Source organism: Lucilia sericata, unplaced genomic scaffold, assembly GCF_015586225.1.
Source record: "Lucilia sericata isolate MDLA Ls3-8-SP2 unplaced genomic scaffold, ASM1558622v1 Contig000690F_arrow, whole genome shotgun sequence".
Lineage (NCBI taxonomy): Eukaryota > Metazoa > Arthropoda > Insecta > Diptera > Calliphoridae > Lucilia > Lucilia sericata.
The window spans coordinates 69,238-92,593 of NW_023994693.1; the positions used below are offsets into that span (position 1 = coordinate 69,238).

The following is a 23,356-nucleotide window of genomic DNA, read 5'->3' on the forward strand; positions in this document are numbered from 1 at the left end:
CTGAGATATTTCAGTCTTTAATTAGAAAGTTCAGTTCTATTCTATTTCAGTGCTAGTTAATTTCTTATTCAGTTCTAGTTCAGTTTTAGTTCAGTTCTAGTTCAGTTCTAGTTCAGTTCTATTTCAGTTCTAGTTCAGTTCTAGTTCAGTTCTAGTTCAGTTCTAGTTCAGTTCTAGTTCAGTTCTAGTTCAGTTCTAGTTCAGTTCTAGTTCAGTTCTAGTTCAGTTCTAGTTTGGTTCTAGTTCAGTTCTAGTTCAGTTCTAGTTCAGTTCTAGTTCAGTTCTAGTTCAGTTCTAGTTTTGTTCTAGTTCTATTCTAGTTCTGTTCCAGTTCTGTTCTAGTTCAGTTCTAGTTCAGTTCTAATACAGTTCTAGTTCTGTTCAGGTCTAGTTAAGTTATAGTTCAGTTCTAGTGTACTCCAGTTCTACTTCAGTTCTATTTTAGTTCTAGTTCAGTTCTATTTTAGTTCTAGTTCAGTTCTATTTCAGTTCTTTTCCAGTTCAAGTTCAGTTCTAGTTTAGTTCTAGTTCAGTTCTAGTTCAGTTCTAATTCAGTTCTAGTTCAGTTCTAGTTCAGTTCTAATTCAGTTCTAGTTCAGTTCTTGTTCAGTTCTTGTTTAGTTCTAGTTCAGTTCTTGTTCAGTTCTAGTTCAGTCCTAGTTCAGTTCTAGTTCAGTTCTTGTTTAGTTCTAGTTCAGTTCTTGTTCAGTTCTAGTTCAGTCCTAGTTCAGTTCTAGTTCAGTTCTAGTTCAGTTCTAATTCAGTTCTAGTTCAGTTCTAGTTCAGTTCTAGTTTAGTTCTAGTTCAGTTCTAATTCAGTTCTAGTTCAGTCCTAGTTCAGTTCTAGTTCAGTTCTAGTTAAGTTCATTTCTAGTTCAGTTCTAGTTCAGTTCTAGTTCAGTTTTAGTTCAGTTCTAGTTCAGTTCTACTTCAATTCTAGTTCAGTTCTAGTTCAGTTCTAGTTCAGTTCTAGTTCAGTTCTAGTTCAGTTCTAGTTCAGTTCTAGTTCAGTTCTTGTTCAGTTCTAGTTCAGTTCTAGTTCAGTTCTAGTTCAGTTCTAGTTCAGTTCTAGTTCAGCTCTAGTTCAGTTCTAGTTCAGTTCTAGTTCAGTTCTAGTTCAGTTCTAGTTCAGTTCTAGTTCAGTTCTAGTTCAGTTCTAGTTCAGTTCTAGTTCAGTTCTAGTTCAGTTCTAGTTCAGTTGTAGTTCAGTTGTAGTTCAGTTCTAGTTCAGTTCTAGTTCAGTTCTAGTTCAGTTCTAGTTAAGTTTTAGTTCAGTTCTAGTTCAGTTCTAGTTCAGTTCTAGTTCAGTTCTAGTTCAGTTCTAGTTCAGTTCTAGTTCAGTTCTAGTTCAGTTCTAGTTCAGTTCTAGTTCAGTTCTGGTTTAATTCTAGTTCAGTTATAGTTCAGTTCTATTTCAGTTCTAGTTCAGTTCTAGTTCAGCTCTAGTTCAGTTCTATTTCAGTTCTAGTTCAGTTCTAGTTCAGCTCTAGTTCAGCTCTGGTTCTGTTCTAGTTCAGTTCTAATTCAGTTCAAGTTCAGTTCTATTTCAGTTCCAGTTTAGTTCTAGTTGATTTCTAGTTGAGTTTTAGATCAGTTTTTCTTCAGTTCTAGTTCTTGTTCAATTCTAGTTCAGATTTTGTTTCAAATTTCGTTCAGTTATATTTCTTGTTCATTTCTAGTTCAGTTCTATATCAATTCTAATCCAGCTCTACATCAGCTCCGGTCCAGTTCTTGTAGGTTCGATATCAGTCCAGATCTGATTCAATTCTTCAATTCTGGTTAAGTTTTTGAGCAGTTCTGGTTCAGTTCTAGTTTAATTTTAGTTTAATTTTATTTTAGTTCCAATTCATTTCTTCTTCTGATCTTCACTTCCAGCTCAGTTTTCTATAATCTGTAATTTCAAAGAAGATCTGCAGTTTGCTTAATTTTTTATATCAAAAAGTTGAACAACGATAAAAGACATTTCATTTTGCTCCAATTTCCAAGTTCAACAACATATCCAATAAAAATTACCGGTACAATTTTCAGATAAAAAGTCAAATGTTTATCTTTAAAATTCGGTTAGAATTCATTGGTCCATTATGAAAAATGTGTGTGTGTGTTTTTGGTATTACGTGTGTTTTTTAATTTTTATTTTTATCTATGTTTCTATGCTCTGTGTTTATTTTATATGTATTTTTCTTTTTCATACAATTTATTTTAATGTTTTCTATCTTTCTTTTTTTTCACTTTTTTTCTAAACATTAACTGAAACCAGTATTGAAAACAAGAACAAAATTTTATTTGATTAATTTAGACAACGTCATATACATGGGGTTTATGTACATAGGTTTTTTGCTAAAATAAAATTATTATGGGGACATATTTTAAATAAAAACAAAATTGACATCATTATTTTGTTGCCAAATATTATTATGTTATCAATTCGTAGTGAATTAATTGAGAAATTGCGGTAAATTTTATGCTAATGATAGAAATGTTAAATTTTTATAGATTCATAAGAAATTGAGTTTAACTTAAAATGTATGTTAAGGTGTTGTTGCATTTGAAGAATTGTCCTTGGGATTTTAATGTTCTCCAGGGATCTTTGGTTGTTTTCTTATATTATTTTACAAGTTCAAGGTCGTGGTTGTTAGCTTTTAAGCTGATTAAAATATTAGAAATCAATTTATTGATTGAACAATTTAAAGAGTTTGCTCATGTGCATAATTTGAGTTTAAATTTAACTAAAAAGGAATACAATTTTGTTTGAAAAGTGTTTAATAAAACTGAACTAGAACTGAATTATAACTAAACTAGAACTAAACTAAACTTGAACTAAACTAGAACAGAACTAGAACTAAACTAGAACTTCATTAAAACTGAACTAGAACTAAACTAGAACTGAACTAGAACTGAACTAGAACTGAACTAGAACTGAACTAGAACTGAACTAGAACTGAACTAGAACTGAACTAGAACTGAACTAGAACTGAACTAGAACTGAACTAGAACTGAACTAGAACTGAACTAGAACTGAACTAGAACTGAACTAGAACTGAACTAGAACTGAACTAGAACTGAACTAGAACTGAACTAGAACTGAACTAGAACTGAACTAGAACTGAACTAGAACTGAACTAGAACTGAAACTAGAACTGAACTAGAACTGAACTAGAACTGAACTAGAACTGAACTAGAACTGAACTAGAACTGAACTAGAACTGAACTAGAACTGAACTAGAACTGAACTAAACTGAACTAGAACTGAACTAGAACTGAACTAGAACTGAACTAGAACTGAACTAGAACTGAACTAGAACTGAACTAGAACTGAACTAGAACTGAACTAGAACTGAACTAGACTGAACTAGAACTAGAACTGAACTAGAACTGAACTAGAACTGAACTAGAACTGAACTAGAACTGAACTAGAACTGAACTAGAACTGAACTAGAACTGAACTAGAACTGAACTAGAACTGAACTAGAACTGAACTAAAACTGAACTAGAACAGAACTAGAACTGAACTAGAACTGAACTAGAACTGAACTAGAACTGAACTAGAACTGAACTAGAACTGAACTAGAACTGAACTAGAACTGAACAAGAACTGAACTAGAAATGAACTAGAACTGAACTAGAACTGAACTAGAACTGAACTAGAACTGAACTAGAACTGAACTAGAACTGATCTAGAACTGAACTAGAACTGAACTAGAACTGAACTAGAACTGAACTAGAACTGAACTAGAACTGAACTAGAACTAAACTGGAACTGAACTAGAACTGAACTAAAACTAAACTAGAACTGAACTAGAACTGAACTAGAACTAAACTAAAACTGAACTAGAAAGGAACTAGAACTGAACTACAACTGAACTAGAACTAGAACTGATCTAGAACTGAACTAGAACTGAACTAGAACTGAACTAGAACTGAACTAGAACTGAACTAGAACTGAACTAGAACTGAACTAGAACTGAACTAGAACTGAACTAGAACTGAACTAGAACTGAACTAGAACTGAACTAGAACTGAACTAGAACTGAACTAAAACTAGAACTGAAATAAAACTAGAACTGATCTAGAACTGAACTAGAACTAGAACTGAACTGGAACTGAATTAGAACTGAACTAGAACTGAACTAGAACTGAACTAGAACTGAACTAGAACTAAACTAGAACTGAAATAGAACTGATCTAGTACTGAACAAGAACTAAACTAGAAGAAAACTAGAACTGAACTAGATCTGAACTAGAACTCAACTAGATCTGAATTAGAACAGAACTAGATGTGAATTGAATAATATAATGTAAAGACATCAATCGAAAATTAGTGAATATGAATGTAGGGTATCGTAAATACGGGTCTGATAGACATTGTTAATGCATAACAACAATAATTTATCATAACCATGTTTGTATGTATAATGTTGTTGTTTTTGTTGCTAATTTTATTTACTACAAGTATTTTAAATTTCACTAATAATTTACTCATTTACCTTAATGAAAAATAGCAAAAAAAAAAAAAAAAAAAAAAACTACACACGTATTTACATATGTGTATTTTTTGTTTTTTTGCGGTTATTATGAGAGTGAGTAAATCTACCGTTTCTTTTTTCCTCTACTCTTAATCTTTTTTATTGTTTTTATACATATTTTATTGTAAATTATACTTAATGTATGATTTTTTCATAGATACATTTTTTTGTAAAATATAAAGAAAGAGGCAAAAAAAAAAAACAACAAATGCCACAAAACAACATTGGGAAATTGCAAATTATACTATAAATATCATGTAAAGAAAAACAACAACAACTACTAAAATGTAATATACATTTGTTGTAATATAGATATGTATGTACCTATGTATGTTGTTTTTATTGTTGTTGTTGTTATAGTAGTACAATATTGTATTTAACTGCACATGTGCTGCAACTACTACTATAACCATGGTCTGTTAGTAAATTGTAAAAACAAAAACAGCAACAATAATAAAATACGAGAAAATAAACTATTGTACATACTAATTTTACTTTTCTTTTTTTCTTCTTCTTTTTCTAATACTTTTCCTCTCTTTACTTCACCTGCTGTTTGTTTTTATTTTCTTTTAACAAATTCTCTTCCTCTTTACAATTTACCGTTTCTTTTTGGTTTAATTTTTGTTAAGATTTAACAAAAACCAACTAACCAAGCTAAGCAGCTGATTTTTTTTTTTTTTCCATTATTTTCATTGCATATTTTATTTTCTTTATTGTTATTGTTAATTTAAAACAATAACTACATGTAATGCAATTTACTTGAAACAAACGCAATAGTTTCTAACATTAATTTCCCTATCCTAACTCTCTCTTTCGCTCGTTCCCACTAAACTCTCTACCCTTAAATAGTATTCTTGCATAGTTTTTGTTGTCATTATTGTCATTGTCGCTGTTGTTGTTTTTCTTTGCAAATAGTAGTGTATGTACTTAGTAGTAGCAGTACAAAGATGACCTAAATTTTTTCCTCTTTTTAATCATGTTGCCTGCTTCTACTACTATATTGGTTACATTGTTACTACAAATGTTTTTTATGCAAAACTAATAACAAAAATAACAACAGCTATTAATATTAGATATTGTTGTTATTAATGTAATAAGAAGAAGCAGAAAAAAATAGTTTGTCTTTCTATATAATAGTGACCTAATTGTAAAAATATGGCTTCTTACAAAAAGAAAACCAAACACATTTTCCAAAATAACAATATGCAACAAACAGTAAAATATCGCAAAAGGCAAACAAAACAAATCAGAAAACCGATTTACAGGCATTAAGCAATAGGTTAGACTACAGTCTATAATTTCAGCTAGATTATAGATTACTAGACTATAGTCCTGACTAAAGACTATACTATAATCCAGACGTAGACTACACTATAGTCCAGTCTGTAGACTACACTCTAGTCCAGACTATATACTAGACTATAGACTAAACTAAATTACATGCTATAGAGAAGACTGTAGTTCACATTATAGACTAGAATATGGTCCACACTGTAGACTAGATATAGGACAAGATTATAGCAAAACTATAAATTACAGAACCTGAATTAGATCTGAAGTAGAACTGAACTAGAACTGAACTATAACTGAACCAAAACTGAATAGAACTGAACTAGAAACTAAACTGATCTGAACTAGAACTGACAGAACTGAACTAGAACTGAACTAGAACTGAACTAGAACTGAACCTAGAACTGAACTAGAACTGAACTAGAACTGAACTAGAACTGAACTAGACCTGAACTAGAACTGAACTAGAAACTGAACTAGAACTGAACTAGAACTGAACTAGAACTGAACTAGAACTGAACTAGAACTGAACTAGAATGAACTAGAACTGAACTAGAACTGAACTAGAACTGAACTAGAACTGAACTAGAACTGAACTAGAACTGAACTAGAACTGAACTAGAACTGAACTAGAACTGAACTAGAACTGAACTAGAACTGACTAGAACTGAACTAGAACTGAACTAGAACTGAACTAGAACTGAACTAGAACTGAACTAGAACTGAACTAGAACTGAACTAGAACTGAACTAGAACTGAACTAGAACTGAACTAGAACTGAACTAGAACTGAACTAGAACTGACTAGAACTGAACTAGAACTGAACTAGAACTGAACTAGAACTGAACTAGAACTGATCTAGAACTGAACTAGAACTGAACTAGAACTGAACTAGAACTGAACTAGAACTTAACTAGAACTGAACTAGAACTGAACTAGAACTGAACTAGAACTGAACTAGAACTTAACTAGAACTTAACTAGAACTGAACTAGAACTGAACTAGAACTGAACTAGAACTGAACTAGAACTGAACTTGAACTGAACTAGAACAGAATTGAACTGAATTTGAACTGAACTAGAACAAGAACTGAACTAGAACTGAACTAGAACTGAACTAGAACTGAACTAGAACTGAACTAGAACTGAACTAGAACTGAACTAGAACTGAACTAGAACTGAACTAGAACTAGAACTGAACTAGAACTGAACTAGAACTGAACTAGAACTGAACTAGAACTGAACTAGAACTGAACTAGAACTGAACTAGAACTGAACTAGAACTGAACTAGAACTGAACTAGAACTGAACTAGAACTGAACTAGAACTGAACTAGAACTGAACTAGAACTGAACTAGAACTGAACTAGAACTGAACTAGAACTGAACTAGAACTGAACTAGAACTGAACTAGAACTGAACTAGAACTGAACTAGAACTGAACTAGAACTGAACTAGAACTGAACTAGAACTGAACTAGAACTGAACTAGAACTGAACTAGAACTGAACTAGAACTGAACTAGAACTGAACGAGAACTGATACTAGGAACTGAACTAGAACTGAAACTAGAACTGAACTAGAACTGAACGAGAACTGAACTAGAACTGAACTAGAAACTGAACTAGAACTGAACTAGAACTTAACTAGAACTAGAACTAGAACTGAAACTAGAAACTGAAACTAAACTGAACTAGAACTGAACTAGAACTGAACTAGACTGAACTAGAACTGAACTAGAACTGAACTAGAACTGACTGAACTAGAACTGAACTAGAACTGAACTAGAACTGAACTAGAACTGAACTAGAACTGAACTAGACTGAACTAGAACTGAACTAGAACTGAACTAGAACTGAACTAAAACTGAACTACAACTGAACTAAGACTGAACTAAGAACTGAACAAGAACTGAACTAGAACTCAACTAAACTGAACTAGAACTGAATTAAACTGAACTGGAACTGAGCTAGAAAGGAGCTAAATTTGAAACCCCTGTTTTTTATTATCAAAAAAACCCTCCTTAATAATTTCCATTTATGACTAAATTCATTTTAATTACAAATCCCATCCTGCTGTATTTAACCGATAATACCTGTTGCTATTTAATCATCATCTTGTTGTTGTTGCCCTGTGTTTTTTGTTTTATTATAAATCTATAAATTATTTTACCACACTCGCCTGCTTCACAATCTGACACCTCATCATCTTGTATTATATTGTGGTCAATTTCTATTATGGGGGTTTGTTGTCATAATAAACCTTCTTTCTAATCTAGAAAATGTATGTATGTGTATATTTGTTTGTATATATGTATTATTACTTTTTTTGCTTTAAAATAATAAACATTTTATTTATTTTTAAAGTAATCTCTCTCTGTGGTCTTTAGATATTTTAGAAAAAAAAAACAAGAAACATGAATCATTTCTGTAGACATTTAACAATTGATGTGATGGGGGAAGGATGCTGAGAATTTGATACTTATTTGCATAATTTCATTTAGTGTTGACAACTTGTTCTCTTCCAGCTGATAATAAAAATTATGTGTTTAGTTTTTTAATTGCCTTTTTTTATAATCGATATTTCAAATCTTATTAAAATTATTTCAAAAATCTTTAAATCAAAAATAACATAAAAACTATAACACTAATAAATATTTTAAACTTGTTGTTTATAATATATTAACATTTAACTTAGTTTATTTTATAATTGTTATACAAATTATATACACAAGGATTTTTACTTAAACGTTTTTCCTTCTCCTCCTAGTTAGTTATACTTCCCTTTGTACTCTTTTTTTTTAATATAAATTTAATTAAATTTTTATGATGACCAAACAGCACAAAACAGCTTCTTAGTATAATAAATTTATTTATTTCAATACAATATTAGTTTTTTGTTTATTTACATAAATAACTCTATTTTTAAAACCCCCATTATTATTATTTTACAATAATTGACCTCCATAATTCTAAAAAAAAAACTCTCCATATGTAAATATATTGTTATGATAATTCAAAATTTTATTTAAAAGATGACGGATAATGTCTAAAATTAAACATTTCAGTATTTTGGGAAATTTAATTAGATTCATAAATGTTTGTTCCGTTTTTAGTCACTTTTGCGTTAACGCCCTTTTTTGTGTAAAAAGCTTATTGAAATCTTTACTTTTTTGTTTGTGATAAGATTGCACATTTCTGTTAAATTTTTCTGTATTATCAATGTGTTTTTTTGGTTGATAATTGGAATTTCTTTTTTAAAAAGGGTTTAAATTTAAGCTTGGTGATAATGACAGACATACATAGGTTATGTTAAATGGAGGACCCCGAAGAACACCAAAAAGTCTACAGATTGGACTATAGTCCAGAGTTACTATAAGACTATAATCAGGAACTGAACTAGAACTGAACTAGAACTGAACTAGAACTGAACTAGAACTGAACTAGGACTGAACTAGAACTGAACTAGAACTGAACTAGAACTGAACTAGAACTGAACTAGAACTGAACTAGAACTGAACTAGAACTGAACTAGAACTGAACTAGAACTGAACTAGAACTGAACTAGAACTGAACTAGAACTGAACTAGAACTGAACTAGAACTGAACTAGAACTGAACTAGAACTGAACTAGAACTGAACTAGAACTGAACTAGAACTGAACTAGAACTGAACTAGAACTGAACTAGAACTGAACTAGAACTGAACTAGAACTGAACTAGAACTGAACTAGAACTGAACTAGAACTGAACTAGAACTGAACTAGAACTGAACTAGAACTGAACTAGAACTGAACTAGAACTGAACTAGGACTGAACTAGAACTGAACTAGAACTGAACTAGAACTGAACTAGAACTGAACTAGAACTGAACTAGAACTGAACTAGAACTGAACTAGAACTGAACTAGAACTGAACTAGAACTGAACTAGAACTGAACTAGAACTGAACTAGAACTGAACTAGAACTGAACTAGAACTGAACTAGAACTGAACTAGAACTGAACTAGAACTGAACTAAACTGAACTAGAACTGAACTAGAACTGAACTAGAACTAGAACTAGAACTGAACTAGAACTGAACTAGAACTGAACTAGAACTGAACTAGAACTGAACTAGAACTGAACTGAACTAGAACTGAACTAGAACTGAACTAGAACTGAACTAGAACTGAACTAGAACTGAACTAGAACTGAACTAGAACTGAACTAGAACTAGAACTAGAACTGAACTAGAACTAGAACTAGAACAGAACTAGAACTAGAACTGAACTAGAACTAGAACTAGAACTAGAACTAGAACTGAACTAGAACAGAACTAGAACTGAACTAGAACTGAACTAGAACTGAACTAGAACTGAACTAGAACTGAACTAGAACTGAACTAGAACTGAACTAGAACTGAACTAGAACTGAACTAGAACTGAACTAGAACTGAACTAGAACTGAACTAGAACTGAACTAGAACTGAACTAGAACTGAACTAGAACTGAACTAGAACTGAACTAGAACTGAACTAGAACTGAACTAGAACTGAACTAGAACTGAACTAGAACTGAACTAGAACTGAACTAGAACTGAACTAGAACTGAACTAGAACTGAACTAGAACTGAACTAGAACTGAACTAGAACTGAACTAGAACTGAACTAGAACTGAACTAGAACTGAACTAGAACTGAACTAGAACTGAACTAGAATTGAACTAGAACTGAACTAAAACTGAACTAAAACTGAAATAGAACTGAACTAGAACTGAACTAGAACTGAACTAGAACTGAACTAGAACTGAACTAGAACTGAACTAGAACTGAACTAGAACTGAACTAGAACTGAACTAGAACTGAACTAGAACTGAACTAGAACTGAACTAGAACTGAACTGAACTAGAACTGAACTAGAACTGAACTAGAACTGAACTAGAACTGAACTAGAACTGAACTAGAACTGAACTAGAACTGAACTAGAACTGAACTAGAACTGAACTAGAACTGAACTAGAACTGAACTAGAACTGAACTAGAACTGAACTAGAACTGAACTAGAATTGAACTAGAACTGAACTGGAACTGAACTAGAATTGAACTAGAACTGAACTAAAACTGAACTAGAACTGAACTAGAACTAGAACTGAATTAGAACTGAACTAGAACTGAACTAGAACTGAACTGGAACTGAACTAGAATTGAACTAGAACTGGACTAGAACTGAACTAGAACTGGACTAGAACTGAACTAGAACTGAACTAGAACAGAACTAGAACAGAACTAGAACTAGAACTGAACTAGAACAGAACTAGAACTGAACTAGAACTGAACTAGAACAGAACTAGAACTGAACTAGAACTGAACTAGAACTGAACTAGAACTGAACTAGAACTGAACTAGAACTGAACTAGAACTGAACTAGAACTGGACTAGAACTGAACTAGAACTGAATTAGAACTGAACAAGAACTGAACAAGAACTGAACTAGAACAGAACTAGAACTGAACTGGAAATGAGCTACAACTGAACTAGAACTAAGCTAAAACTAAATAGAATTGTAAAGTTTTATTGTTCTAAAAACTTTATAATTTCCATTTAAACTAAAAATAACAAATTATTAACTAATATTCGTTTGACGTTATTATAAGATGTTGAAAACACATATGTAATTTTATTTATCACACATTTCAATTTACGATAAGATTACTAAAATTATGAAATTTTTAAATAAATTTTTAAATAAATTTTTATTAAAACCAATATTAACTATAACGAAAGAAAAGTAAAATTAACATTTTTTATGTAAATTATATGAGCAAATGTCTAAAACAACATTTTACTGACAAATTTAAATGTTAAATGTTAATCATGTACACCATTTTATAGTAAAAGCTTTAAATGTTTATAATTTTTTGTAAATTTACATAAATAACATTAAAAAAAATTGATTGCTAATAGTTAAGAAAACAAACATTTTACTTAATTTGTGAATTTTCTTGATATTTATCTTTGCAGAAATCTAAAAGAATTATAACTCTAACTAAGAGTAGAATTATACCTTGGAAACAGCAGTTTTCTAAAGCTGATTAGTAAGCAACAACAACAACTACAAGAGAAGCAAGGCAACAACTAACGAAATAAAAAGAAGAAAAACTCCTAACAACAAAACCAAAAAAAACAAAGAAACGGGCAAATATGAAGATATTTTAAAGAACTAAAAAAAAAGGAGCAGTAAAACAACAACTAAAACGAATTAATAAACATTTGCTACTACTCACATATACAACAACAACAACAACAATTGAAGAGAAATTTGTTGCAACAAACACTTTGTTATTTTGTTTTGTTTATTTTTTGATAAATTTGAAAAAAAAAACTTAACGTTAAAAGGAAATTTATTAACTAAAATCTTAGGCAAACAATTGCTGACAAAATACTTTTTTTAAAGGATTAAAAAACACGTCAAGCAATGCTTAATATAACAAATATTAAATCAACAAAAACATAACGTTAAATGTTTTCTTAAATTTTCTTTTCGTATTTTATTTTTCTTTTGTACAACTTGTTTCTTTTTACCATTTGTTTTTTTTGTTAACAACAATTTTTTAATTTGCTTAACCAAAAAACAACAACAAGAACACAAGAATAACAACAACAACAGCAGCAGCAACAACAATTGAAATAATGAAATCATATTATTAAAAGAAAAGGATTGCAACAACAACAACAAACTCACAACACATTTACTGTTTACAACTATTATTTGTTTTGAAAACGTTGGTTTTGACGCTTAAACCACTAGAGAAGACAAAAAAAAGTATTGTTTTGGAATTTAACCAAAGAAGATTTTGTGAAAAACTTTGTTGTATGTTTTGATATAAAACAATGTTGACTTTACATCTAAGAGTATTTAAGGAAAATGATTTGCTAAACATGCAATCTTATAACATAAACTCAGGAGCTACCAGCAACAACGGCGCTTGTTTTCCAGCTGCCCCAAAAACTGCTGCACCAGGAGTTCAGTTGTACCGCAACGTAACAAGTGTTGCCTTAGCAGCTTTGGATACAGTTGTAGCTCTTCATTTGGCTGAAACAGTTCAATACGAGGAATAAATCTTAAACACACAACAACAACAACAACTCTAAAACAAATAACAACAACAAGAACAACATTATAACATTATAAGCAAAAACATATAAAACGTTAAGAAAAACAACAACAACAACATACTTTGTACAAAAAGAAGAAGAAGAAAATCCCACGTTCTAGCAAAATTTAGCGTTACATTTTTACACAAAAAACAACAACAACAACTCGAAAATCCCAGAGAAATATAAAAGTAGAACTATTAAGCAGACCACGTTTAAAAATATCCTTTTACAACAACAAAAGGACATCAAAAGTAGGAGTGTTTATACAACAATTTTCTAGCAACTTTAAAATTTATTTTAATTACAAAACCAACAACATTTTTCGAAAGTTTCTCTCTCGCTATCAAAACAAAAACAAAAGGAAATAATAGTAACTAACTCATTAAAACCACAATTTCTTGTAGTTAAAGGGAAGGAAGACAAAGTTAAGCTTTTAATTTTTTTTTGGCAAAGTAACGGTAAGTTAATTGTTTTTTATTATCCTTTATAAAAGAAAATACAACCTATTTTTAACCCTTTACCACCAACACTTAAGGTCCTATTTGCCATTTGTTGTTTCAAAATTTCAAAACACTAACTACAATTACCAAAAATTAATTTTTTTTAACAATTTCCTTAAAGCTTTTTTATTTCTATTACAATAATATTAAAGCTTTAATGGTTTTCTAATTGTTACATATTTTTTTTTCTTTCATTTAATTTTAAGTTTTAGTTTTAAATTTACCACTTTTTGGTTCGTTTTTATATTGTTGTTGTTGTTTAATTTTACTTTTGGCTATTGTAAGTTGAAAAGAGATAGTTTTTCTATGAAAATAATTTGGCTTTTAAATTGTAGTTTGAAAAATTGCAAAGGACTTTAAGTTTTATTTGAAAATTATTAATCTATTTTGTTTGTTTTTCAAATTTTATTTTGTGTTTTCTATTTTGTTAACTTATTTTGTAAAAGTAGAGTTTTTTTTTTTGTGTAACTGTTCTATTGAGAAACAACGTTAATTGAAGCTTAAAGGGTTTCAAAATTTTAAATAATTTTCAAAATTTCCAAAAAGTTTGTGTTTTAAGCTTTTAATAACAAAATTCCCTCTGAAATGTTTATAACATATGTTTTAGTTAACTTTTAGGAGTTTTTGATTATTGTTTGGGAAATTCAGAACTTAAAAAAAAGCTTTTTTCCAGAGCTTTAAATTCCTTTTGTAAACAAAAGCTTTTAAAAACTAAATTCCCTCTGTAATCTTTATAACAGATTTTGAAGAGCTTTAGATTCTTTTTAAGAGTTCTGTTTTTATATTTACAAAATTTAGAGCTTTAAAAAGCTTTCGAGAGCTTTGGATTCCTTTTGTAAGTTTATTTCAGAAATCCAGAAGCTTTTAAAAACATTTACTTTGAAGCTTGTATAACATATTTATACTCCAGAGTTTAAAATAAGCGTTTTTAAAAGCTTTAGATTCATATTTATAAACAATTTTCAAAGCTTTAGATTCCTTTTCGAAATCCAAAGCTTTCAAAAAAGCTTTTTTCGAAAGCTTCAAATTCCTTTTGTAAGTTATTGAGTTTGTTTTATAAAACAAAAAATTAAAAAAACAGTTTTTAAGGATTTTGATTACTTGTAAAAGCTCTTATATTTGTTGTGGAAATGCAGAGCTTTCAAAAAAGTTTTTTGAGTGCTTTTGATTTCTTTTCTAAGTTCTATAGTTTATGGGTTTCCCAAGACCTTTTAAAAAAGCTTTTTTTCGGGTTTTTAGGTTATTTTATAAATTTAAAGCTTTTAGAAAAGCTCTTGGGTTATTTTCCTAATGAAGTTTGGTTTTAAAAAATAAAGAGCTTTTAAGTGAGATACTTAAGTTCTAAAATCGATTTTAATTAAAAAAAAAAACTTTTTTCGAGAGCTTTTGATTTATATTTTCAAAAGTTTGTGTTTGAGCTTTTACACACACAAATTCTTAAAAAGCCCTTATAGTAAATTTTGAAAGTTGAAAGTTTTTAATTATTTTTAGAGCTTTTTTAAAAAAAGCTTTTTTCTAGAGCTTTTTTTTTTTTTTGTTTTGTAAGATTTTGGCTTACAAAAGTGTTTAAAACTCTTTTTCGAGAAAATTATACCCTTTTCCAAGTTTTTGAGTTTTTTTTTGAAAATTGAATGCTTTAAAGCTTTTGATGGATTTATTTTAGTTTCGAAATAATTTTAGTGTTAAAATTACTAAAGCTTTTTAGTGATAGATTTGGTTTTAGAAATTCTAAAGCTTTTAAATGAATATTTTTTTGTTTTAGGACTTCTAAAGCTTTTCACAAGCTTTTAGAAAATATAAAACTTTTTTACAATCGATTTTTTGTTTTAAAAAATCTTGAGCTTTTTAGAATATAAGTTAATATTATGAAAGCTTTAGCTTTCATGAGAATTCTAAAGCTTTTAAACGATAGAAAGTAGAATTAAAGTTAATTTTGTTTCAAAGCTAACTTTCACAAACATTTCGGCCTCCAAATAACTTTTTCATAACTAATTCCCAACTTTTCTTAACGTTGTTTCTCTACTTTTTGGCACCTTTTTTCCCATAAACTTGTACAAAATTATCTGTTGAAAATTATAAAATACAAACAACTATATCAATATTTTGTTATATTTTTTTCCATTTAAAATTTTAAAAAATCACCACAAACAAACAAATAAAGGTATGAAGTATCCTCAACTAGTATCGCCTCGAGCCGTGAACGCCATCTCTGATTGGTTAGTATCACGTTTGGAGCAATTAGGCGTTGAATCACCACAGATCTATACAAGACTTCTACTATCTCTCTTACAATCGTCAGTTCAAGTAAACGATCCAATTGAATTCAGCAACTTGGAAGTAAATCAATAAGAAATAGTTCCATAATTAAAAGAAAATTTTAGTATAAAGAGAAAGAAAATCAAATTAGCTGAAAAAAACAAAACAATTGCAAAAATCTAAATTTTATTATATTTTCTATATCGCCGGCATATTTCTATATGGCCGGCATCTGCTAATTTGATTTTTTTTTTGCTCTGTAAACAAATGTTATTTAAAACTTTCCGCTTTGTTTCAATTTAACAATTATCCTTAAAAACCGTTATTAATAGTTTCTTTAACATTTCAAAACAATTTAGGCATTTTTCGCCCAACGCAAGGGAGGTCACAAACGTTTTCATTTACCTTCGGATACTGAGACCTTAAAAAAACTAAATGCTGTACAGTGTTTAAGAGAAATTGTATCTAATGAACAGGAGGTAGGGATTTCGAATATAATTTTTCAATTTTTTTATAATAGAAATTTAATAAAAAACATATTTTTTCCTATAAAGACTGCTACCATTGAACAACTAGTTGATGAATTGTGTGAAAAATTAAAGGATATTGAAAAACAAACACAAAATCTAAGTGATGAAGAACGTTTTCTAATTGAGACTCATCTCAATACCGATTCTCTAATACAACAACAACAAACTCAAACATCAACAACACAAGTGCAACAACAAGCCAGCAGTAGCAGCAGCAGCAATAATCATCATACACGTCATCAGCAACAAGCTCATACTCAACAACATTTAACACAAATTTATAATAATTCTCACAATTCAACTGTAAACTCAGATAGTAAACGTCATCATCAACATGTGGTTGCTACAACAACAGCGGATTCATTAAATGATTTAGATAACGATCCGAAAAAACGTTATTTTCGAGCCTTTCCGGCCCTGTCCAAGGAAATGGAAGATTCTTTTCGCATCTGGCGTCGTAATGCAAAATCTTTAACTTGGCCCGTTGTAGGACGTTCTATAGTAGTTGATAGCAATTCTAATAATATAAATAACAATAATAATAATAATACTTCAGCATCTTTAACTTCAAGTAGTGCTAGTTCTATAATATCGTCTTCAAATTTTGGTGCAAACAATAATAATAATAATCGTAGTGTATCAGCGGATAAAAGTGTGGAAAAGAAATTAAAAGCAGAACAAAAAGTGAGTGCAACTGTTGGAACAGCCGTAGATAGTAGCGACGTACAACAACAACAACATCAAGGAGCAGTAGCAGCAGCAGCAAGTGTTAAAAAGAAATCTAAACGTCGTCGTAATCAAGGTAAGTTTGAGACTTCTTTTAAAAATCCTTTAATTGCCCATAAAATAATTCTTAAAATCTTTAATACACCACCTTGTAGCTCTGTGCAAAGGTAAAACTATACAAAACATACGCAAATTATCCGTTGGTACCAATCCCAATTCTATTGGTGGTAATAAATATCATCACTACACACATCATCGTAATTCTTCACCGGCTTGGGATACCGATTTTAAAGGTTGCTGGGAAATGGGTCCCGATTTGATAAAAGAGTTTTTGAGTCGTCAAAACGCTGGTGTTGGTGGTGGCGCTAACAAACGTAATCGCAGTAATTCCGATAGCATGGATCATGAAGAGCATAATGTGCGTAAAATTCTAAATGAAATACCCGCCAAGGAGGAGAAACCTCTAATGATGAAACCCTACATTGATTTATCCTTCTGTTGTGATGATGATGAGTATGATCAAGATGATGAGTGCCAACAACAATACACCGAAGAAGGTGTAGATTATGTTGATGAGGACTATGATGATAATACCTTGGCTTCTGTTTCTGAACTAGCCATGGATAGTTTGAATCCCAATCCCAAACGTTTGTATCAACGTGAAGGCCAGGGGCAAAAATCTAATCTAGATATAGAAACTTGTTTGGAGGAGTCCAACGATTCGGTGGATCCTTTAGATTTTCAACAATTTAAGGCTAAATTCAATAGCAGTGTAGAGGCCTTATGGAAAAATGCTGAACCTACTCCCAACCTCAGCAGCCAGCCAACTGTAGACAATTCCCTTAAAGCTAACAATCCCTTAGGAGGCGGCATATCTTCTGCTTTCTATGCCACTACATCACTCAATGCTTTGGTGGCTCCCTTCAAGAAGGATTTATGGAATTTCTGGTCCAATTACCAGCAACAAAACTATGATCATCAATTGAATAATAAATTATCTTCGACGGCTTCAACATCATCCATGATTACGAACAATACACGTTTAGATGATAGTAGCGCTAGTTCTGGCGCTGGCGCCGATATTGCTAATTCAAGCGATTATTTCTCCATGCCCAGTAATCTGGATGATTTTGATAAGTCTGTGGGTGGTGTTCGCGGCGGTGTTCTACGTACAACTGAAGCTGGTGCTTCTTTGGGTGCTCACACGCCATCGATTAATGTTTTCTTGCAAAATTCCATCTGGTCTACATCTGGTGATTGTGTAGATGCTATTGGTACTAATTCAGCGGCCGGCGATACCGATGAAAGTTTTCTTTATAAGGTGTGGCATTCGAATAAGAAATTGAGTCAGCTGGATGTGGGTAATGCTGCAAATGGTGAAAAGGTGAGTTTTCTATGTAGTTATATATCTATCTATCTATCTATCTATCTATCTATCTATCTATCTATCTATCTATCTATCTATCTAGCTATCTATCTATCTATCTATCTATCTAGCTATCTATCTATCTATCTATCTATCGATCTATCTATCTATCTATCTATCTATCTATCTATCTATCTATCTATCTATCTATCTATCTATATATCTATCTATCTATCTATCTATCTATCTATCTATCTATCTATCTATCTATCTATCTATCTATCTATCTATCTAAATCTCATGTTATATTAACTTAACCTTTTTATTTCTCTTCTTACAGATGTCCTCTTTACAGACCGATACTGATGGTGGTATTAGTGATTTTAACAAATCTAAAGACTCCTCTTCTGTTTCTTTAACATTGAATAATCAAAATTTAGGTGCTAATCTACAATTTCCTCCTTACCAAAGTCTAAAATGGTCGGAGGGCATCAATGCTGGTCCTCCCTACAATTGTCTACTCACACAAGCCCAAGAAATGGACTCTCTAAGGTCGGATAATAATAATTTAGCCAGCTACAGCTCGGCTGCCAACATTACTGGTGCTACGTGGGAAGCTCCCGCTTATGGACATAATGCACAACCAGATTTAAAGTCCTGGTGTGCCTCCAATCCCATGTCGCTCACTGAAATGTATGGCAATGATGTATGCGATAGCATTGTCAATCAAGAGCATGGCGAGGAAGCCGCCGATATGGTTATGGGACCAGCGGTTACACTACCCAATCATTGTGCTAACACTAGTGGTTTTGTGGCCTATAGTCGCATTAAACAATGCGGCCTAGTACAGCCGCAAACGAAACCTTTGCAAAGTTCGAATGCTACACGTTTGCCCAAGGATTTCTTTAGAAGTGGTGAGGAAGAGAATCTTTTGAATTCTGAGCGTACACATTTCCATCCTATAGAGAATTTTGTTGATGGTCATACTTTCGATATAAGCAATGCTCTGGACACGGTAGAATTTGAACGCACCAGCAGTGGTTTATTGCGTTATGATTCCGAAGAATATTTAGAATACACACGTAATGATATCTATATGGCAGATGAAGAAGTGGCTACTTCCAATACTAATCTATTGAAATATGGCAGAAAATCTAATGAGGAGAATAAAAATGATAACTTTGTTATTAAATTTCGGGTAAAACGTTCTGGGGAAATAGCCTGCCAGACGGAGGAACAAGATTTTCAATTGGCGGCCGCCAAAATGGTGGAATTGCCCACAGCTTTCCCTACACCCCAGGTGGAGGTTACTAATATGTTTAATAATACATTTTCTTTGAGTCGCCAGGCTAACAATGAAGCCATTATGGCCGCTGTTACTAAAGCTGTGGCAGCTGCCGCCAAAGCAGCCGCCGAAAATCATTTAAATGCCGGCCATTTCAATTGGACCCCGGGTCATAATATGCATAATATAGCAACTGTTAGTAGCGGTAATAGTATGGAAAACAATACCATATGGATGTCAGACAATGCCATTTGTGATGAAGTAGATTTTTGTGCTGCCAGAGTGCAACAGCAACAGCCACAATTGGCTCAAAATTGGTCTATGAATGAGGTAGAAAAACAATGCCACCAAAGACGTTGTTTGCCCCAAGAGCAACAACAACTACTAGTGCAACAACAGCAGCAGCTAGATATTAAAAGGAAATTTCCCTCTAATGTGGAAATGGAAAGAAGTGAAGAAAACTCTTTGGACAGCAATTCCCTGCATACTTTGTGGGGCATGTGTGCTGTTTGCAATAGCTGTGAATATGGCAAATCTTTGCCTGCTAATCGCTTACTAAGAGATGAACTACAATTAGAAGCTGATGAAATAATGAGTGATTTACGTTATATGCAAGATTTATATATAGGCGAAACTACAGATATTTTAACTGACACTGTAGCTGGAGAAATGGAAGATAAAATGTTTAATAATACCAATAACAAAGAAATGTCTATGGATGCTATGAAAAATCCCTGGAATTGTGATATAAAAGAAAATGTGGTAACAGATCCAATGCAAGTTTCCATGTTGCAAAAAGTTAATCAATTAATAGAGGATTTATTAAAGCCAGATAATAATGGAAAATTAACACAAGAAACTGATGAATATAAAGACATGCTTAAGCAAACGGAAATGGTTAATAATTGGAACTTAACAGCCGCAGTAGAGGAAACAAACACAAAAAATCTTTGGCAATTTAATGACAAAGAGGAAGATAATAATATATGGCAACATAAACCATTAAAGAACAACTTTGAGGGCACTAGGGAAAAGGAGGGTAATGAAATAGCAACAACAACAACAACAAACTTTATGAAACCCATGAAATTGTTAAAACAAGTGGGTGGCTCTTTAAGTGAGGATACACAATATATGGAAACTTTAAATTGGGAACATGATAATTTGGCTAAAATATGGCAACAAACTACTACTAATATACCCTCTAATATACAACTAGAGGAGGAAATGTTTAATAAAAATAAACAAAATGAAATGGCAAATAATATTATTAAGGAAAATTTGCCACAAAATGAAGACGATAACGATGAAGACGAGGAAGCAGCAGCAGTAGCTGAAGAAGATGAAGATAGAGAAACCTTAAAGGGTACACAAAAGTTGGTAGAAGAGAAAAATCTAAAAAACTTACAGAATATAAACGCACTAACGCCACCCTCTACTTTGCCGGGTAATAGTTACAAAAGAATGCAAAATTTTTTAAATAATTCAGCGGCCAAATTGAAATTAGCCGCCAATCGCAAAAGAAGACATTCAGCTTCACAAAATTTCTATCAGCAGCAACAACAACAACAGCAATTGCACTATAGCAGCCATAATAATAATAACAATAATATACATAATAACAACAACAATAATGATAACATAACCGATTTGAATGCTTATAAACAAAAACTAAACGAAACACTCAAAGCCGCTAAGGAACAGCAGCAGCAACAGCTGCAAGAAGTTACTCCCTATAACAGCATTACGAATTTGGAAGAACAGCCTACCAAACAAACCATAATCACCTGTAAATATTGGACCACAGCCACTAATGGCACACAATCCTCTTTGGATTCTGCAGCAGCAGCTATGATGCTTTTGGCCGCCGCCACCAATGCCAATGATATAATACCGGCCCATAACTACGACCAACAACACGAAGAAGATGTTATGCTAGAAGAGAATATATTTGGTAATACTTTTTCTTGTCTTATCGATAAAAATGCCTCCATTTTGAAACATGTGACCATGATGACACGACCTCTAACACGTTGAAACCATAATACAATACAAACACTTTACACTCATGATTAACAACACAAATGAAAAATGAAAAATTTAAAAAAAATACAAAAAAAAAAAAAAAATATTAAAAATTTAAAAAGGTTCGTTCCCCTTAAGAAAACAAACCTTTTTATAACAAATGATGAAAATAATATGGTGAGAATATTTCAAAAACAAACAATTTCTATTCAAAACTTATAAAAACTCCCAAAAAAAATGGAAATAATTCTTAATAATATTTTCCCTTAAACTTAAAATTTGAAGAGTTAAAATTAAAAACTGAAACTAATATTGTTTACAAATAGTTTGAAAACCTCTCCCTTGAAAACTTTACCCCTCAAAAAAGCCTTGTTATTTATGTACACAACTCCTCAATTTACACAAAAAAAAAAAGTTTTAGCAAACAAATTTAACTTAATTTAAAAACTAGTTTCTTTTAACTTTTAGTGCTTTTGTTTTTGTTTCTATTATTTCCTTTTTTTACCCTTAAATATTGTTATAAAATAATTTATCTATATAACTTAAAACTACAATTTCTTTAACTTTAAAATTTAAACTTTAATTTGTTTTTTCTTATTATTATTATTATTTTTCCGTTCTTCTTTTTTTTGCTATTTCTTTGTTAAATTTAAACTTAAAACAAATCAAATTTTCAAAATTTGTTTACATTTTTTTTGTATAATTTTTTTATATTTTGAAAATCTACACCTTTAGCAAAACCTTTAAAAAAAAAGAATAACATTTAAAATTTATTTCAACAAAAATGTTAAAAAAATACAAAAAAAATTATATATATTATAAAACAAAACAAAAAAATATATATTTGTTTAAACGAGTTAAAATAAAAAAAACTTCAAAAAAATTTACAAAAAAAACAAACAAACCTGTTCATATATATATTTTCATTCAATAGTAAAGAAAACTAAATCACCAGCAATTTAAACTTTGTAAAAAAAAGAAGTGTAAAGTAAAGATTATTACTTAAAAATATTAAACACATAAAAAAAACACAAAATGCTACAAAAAAAAATATATATATAAATTAATAAATTATCCTTCTATAAAAACAGCATAATAAAGGATTAAATTAGAACAACAAAACCAACAAAAAAAAACTATATTTAAATTACTTATTTTCTTTTTGTTTAAGTTTTTTTATATTTTAGTTTTTTTCGTTTTCTTTAGGTTTTCTAAAAAAAAGGAGAACTGAAAATTTTTCCATTTTAATTTAAACAAAATTTGTCATTCAATAGTGTTTGTCTTACAGAGTGTGGCCAACATAAAGTATGCAGAGTTTTTAGAAAGAAAAAAAGAACTCTTCACTGAAGTTTGCAAATGTTTTAGATTGTAGTCATTTATATGATGAAGTGTGTATATAGTCTGGACTATAACCTGTATTCAAGATAATAGTCGAGATTTTTGTCAAAGTTTCAGTCTAATTTATAGTTGAGAATATAGTCAAGACTATAGTCTATACAAGACAATGTAGTCTAGACTACAATCGATATGGTCTCGAAGCAATAGTTGGGCTATAGTTCAGGCTGTAGTACAGACTATAATCGATACAGTTTAAACTATACAAGAATGTACAGACTATAGTATAGACTACGGTCTAGACTATAGTACAGACTATTGTCCAGACTATAGTAGCGACTATAATTAAAACTATAGTACAGACTATAGTCAATACTATAGTACTGTTAA

General features: G+C 30.9%; 1 protein-coding gene across 5 annotated transcripts in view; it reads left to right on the forward strand.

Moving 5' to 3' along the window:
* Positions 1–22,767, forward strand: part of LOC119607366 (uncharacterized protein DDB_G0283357-like) — an 83,521-nt gene extending 60,754 nt beyond the window's left edge. For 4 of the 5 annotated variants that reach the window (XM_037961235.1, XM_037961236.1, XM_037961237.1 and 1 more), the window contains 6 exons: positions 11,807–13,401; positions 15,605–15,780; positions 16,059–16,178; positions 16,254–17,031; positions 17,111–18,339; positions 18,662–22,767. In XM_037961235.1, the coding sequence (XP_037817163.1) occupies positions 15,607–15,780; positions 16,059–16,178; positions 16,254–17,031; positions 17,111–18,339; positions 18,662–21,643 (5,283 nt within the window). In that variant the 5' untranslated portion in view covers positions 11,807–13,401; positions 15,605–15,606 and the 3' untranslated portion in view covers positions 21,644–22,767. The remainder of the gene's footprint in view (positions 1–11,806; positions 13,402–15,604; positions 15,781–16,058; positions 16,179–16,253; positions 17,032–17,110; positions 18,340–18,661) is intronic. The other variant, XM_037961238.1, reaches the window with a different exon arrangement.
* The last annotated feature ends 589 nt before the right edge of the window (positions 22,768–23,356 follow it).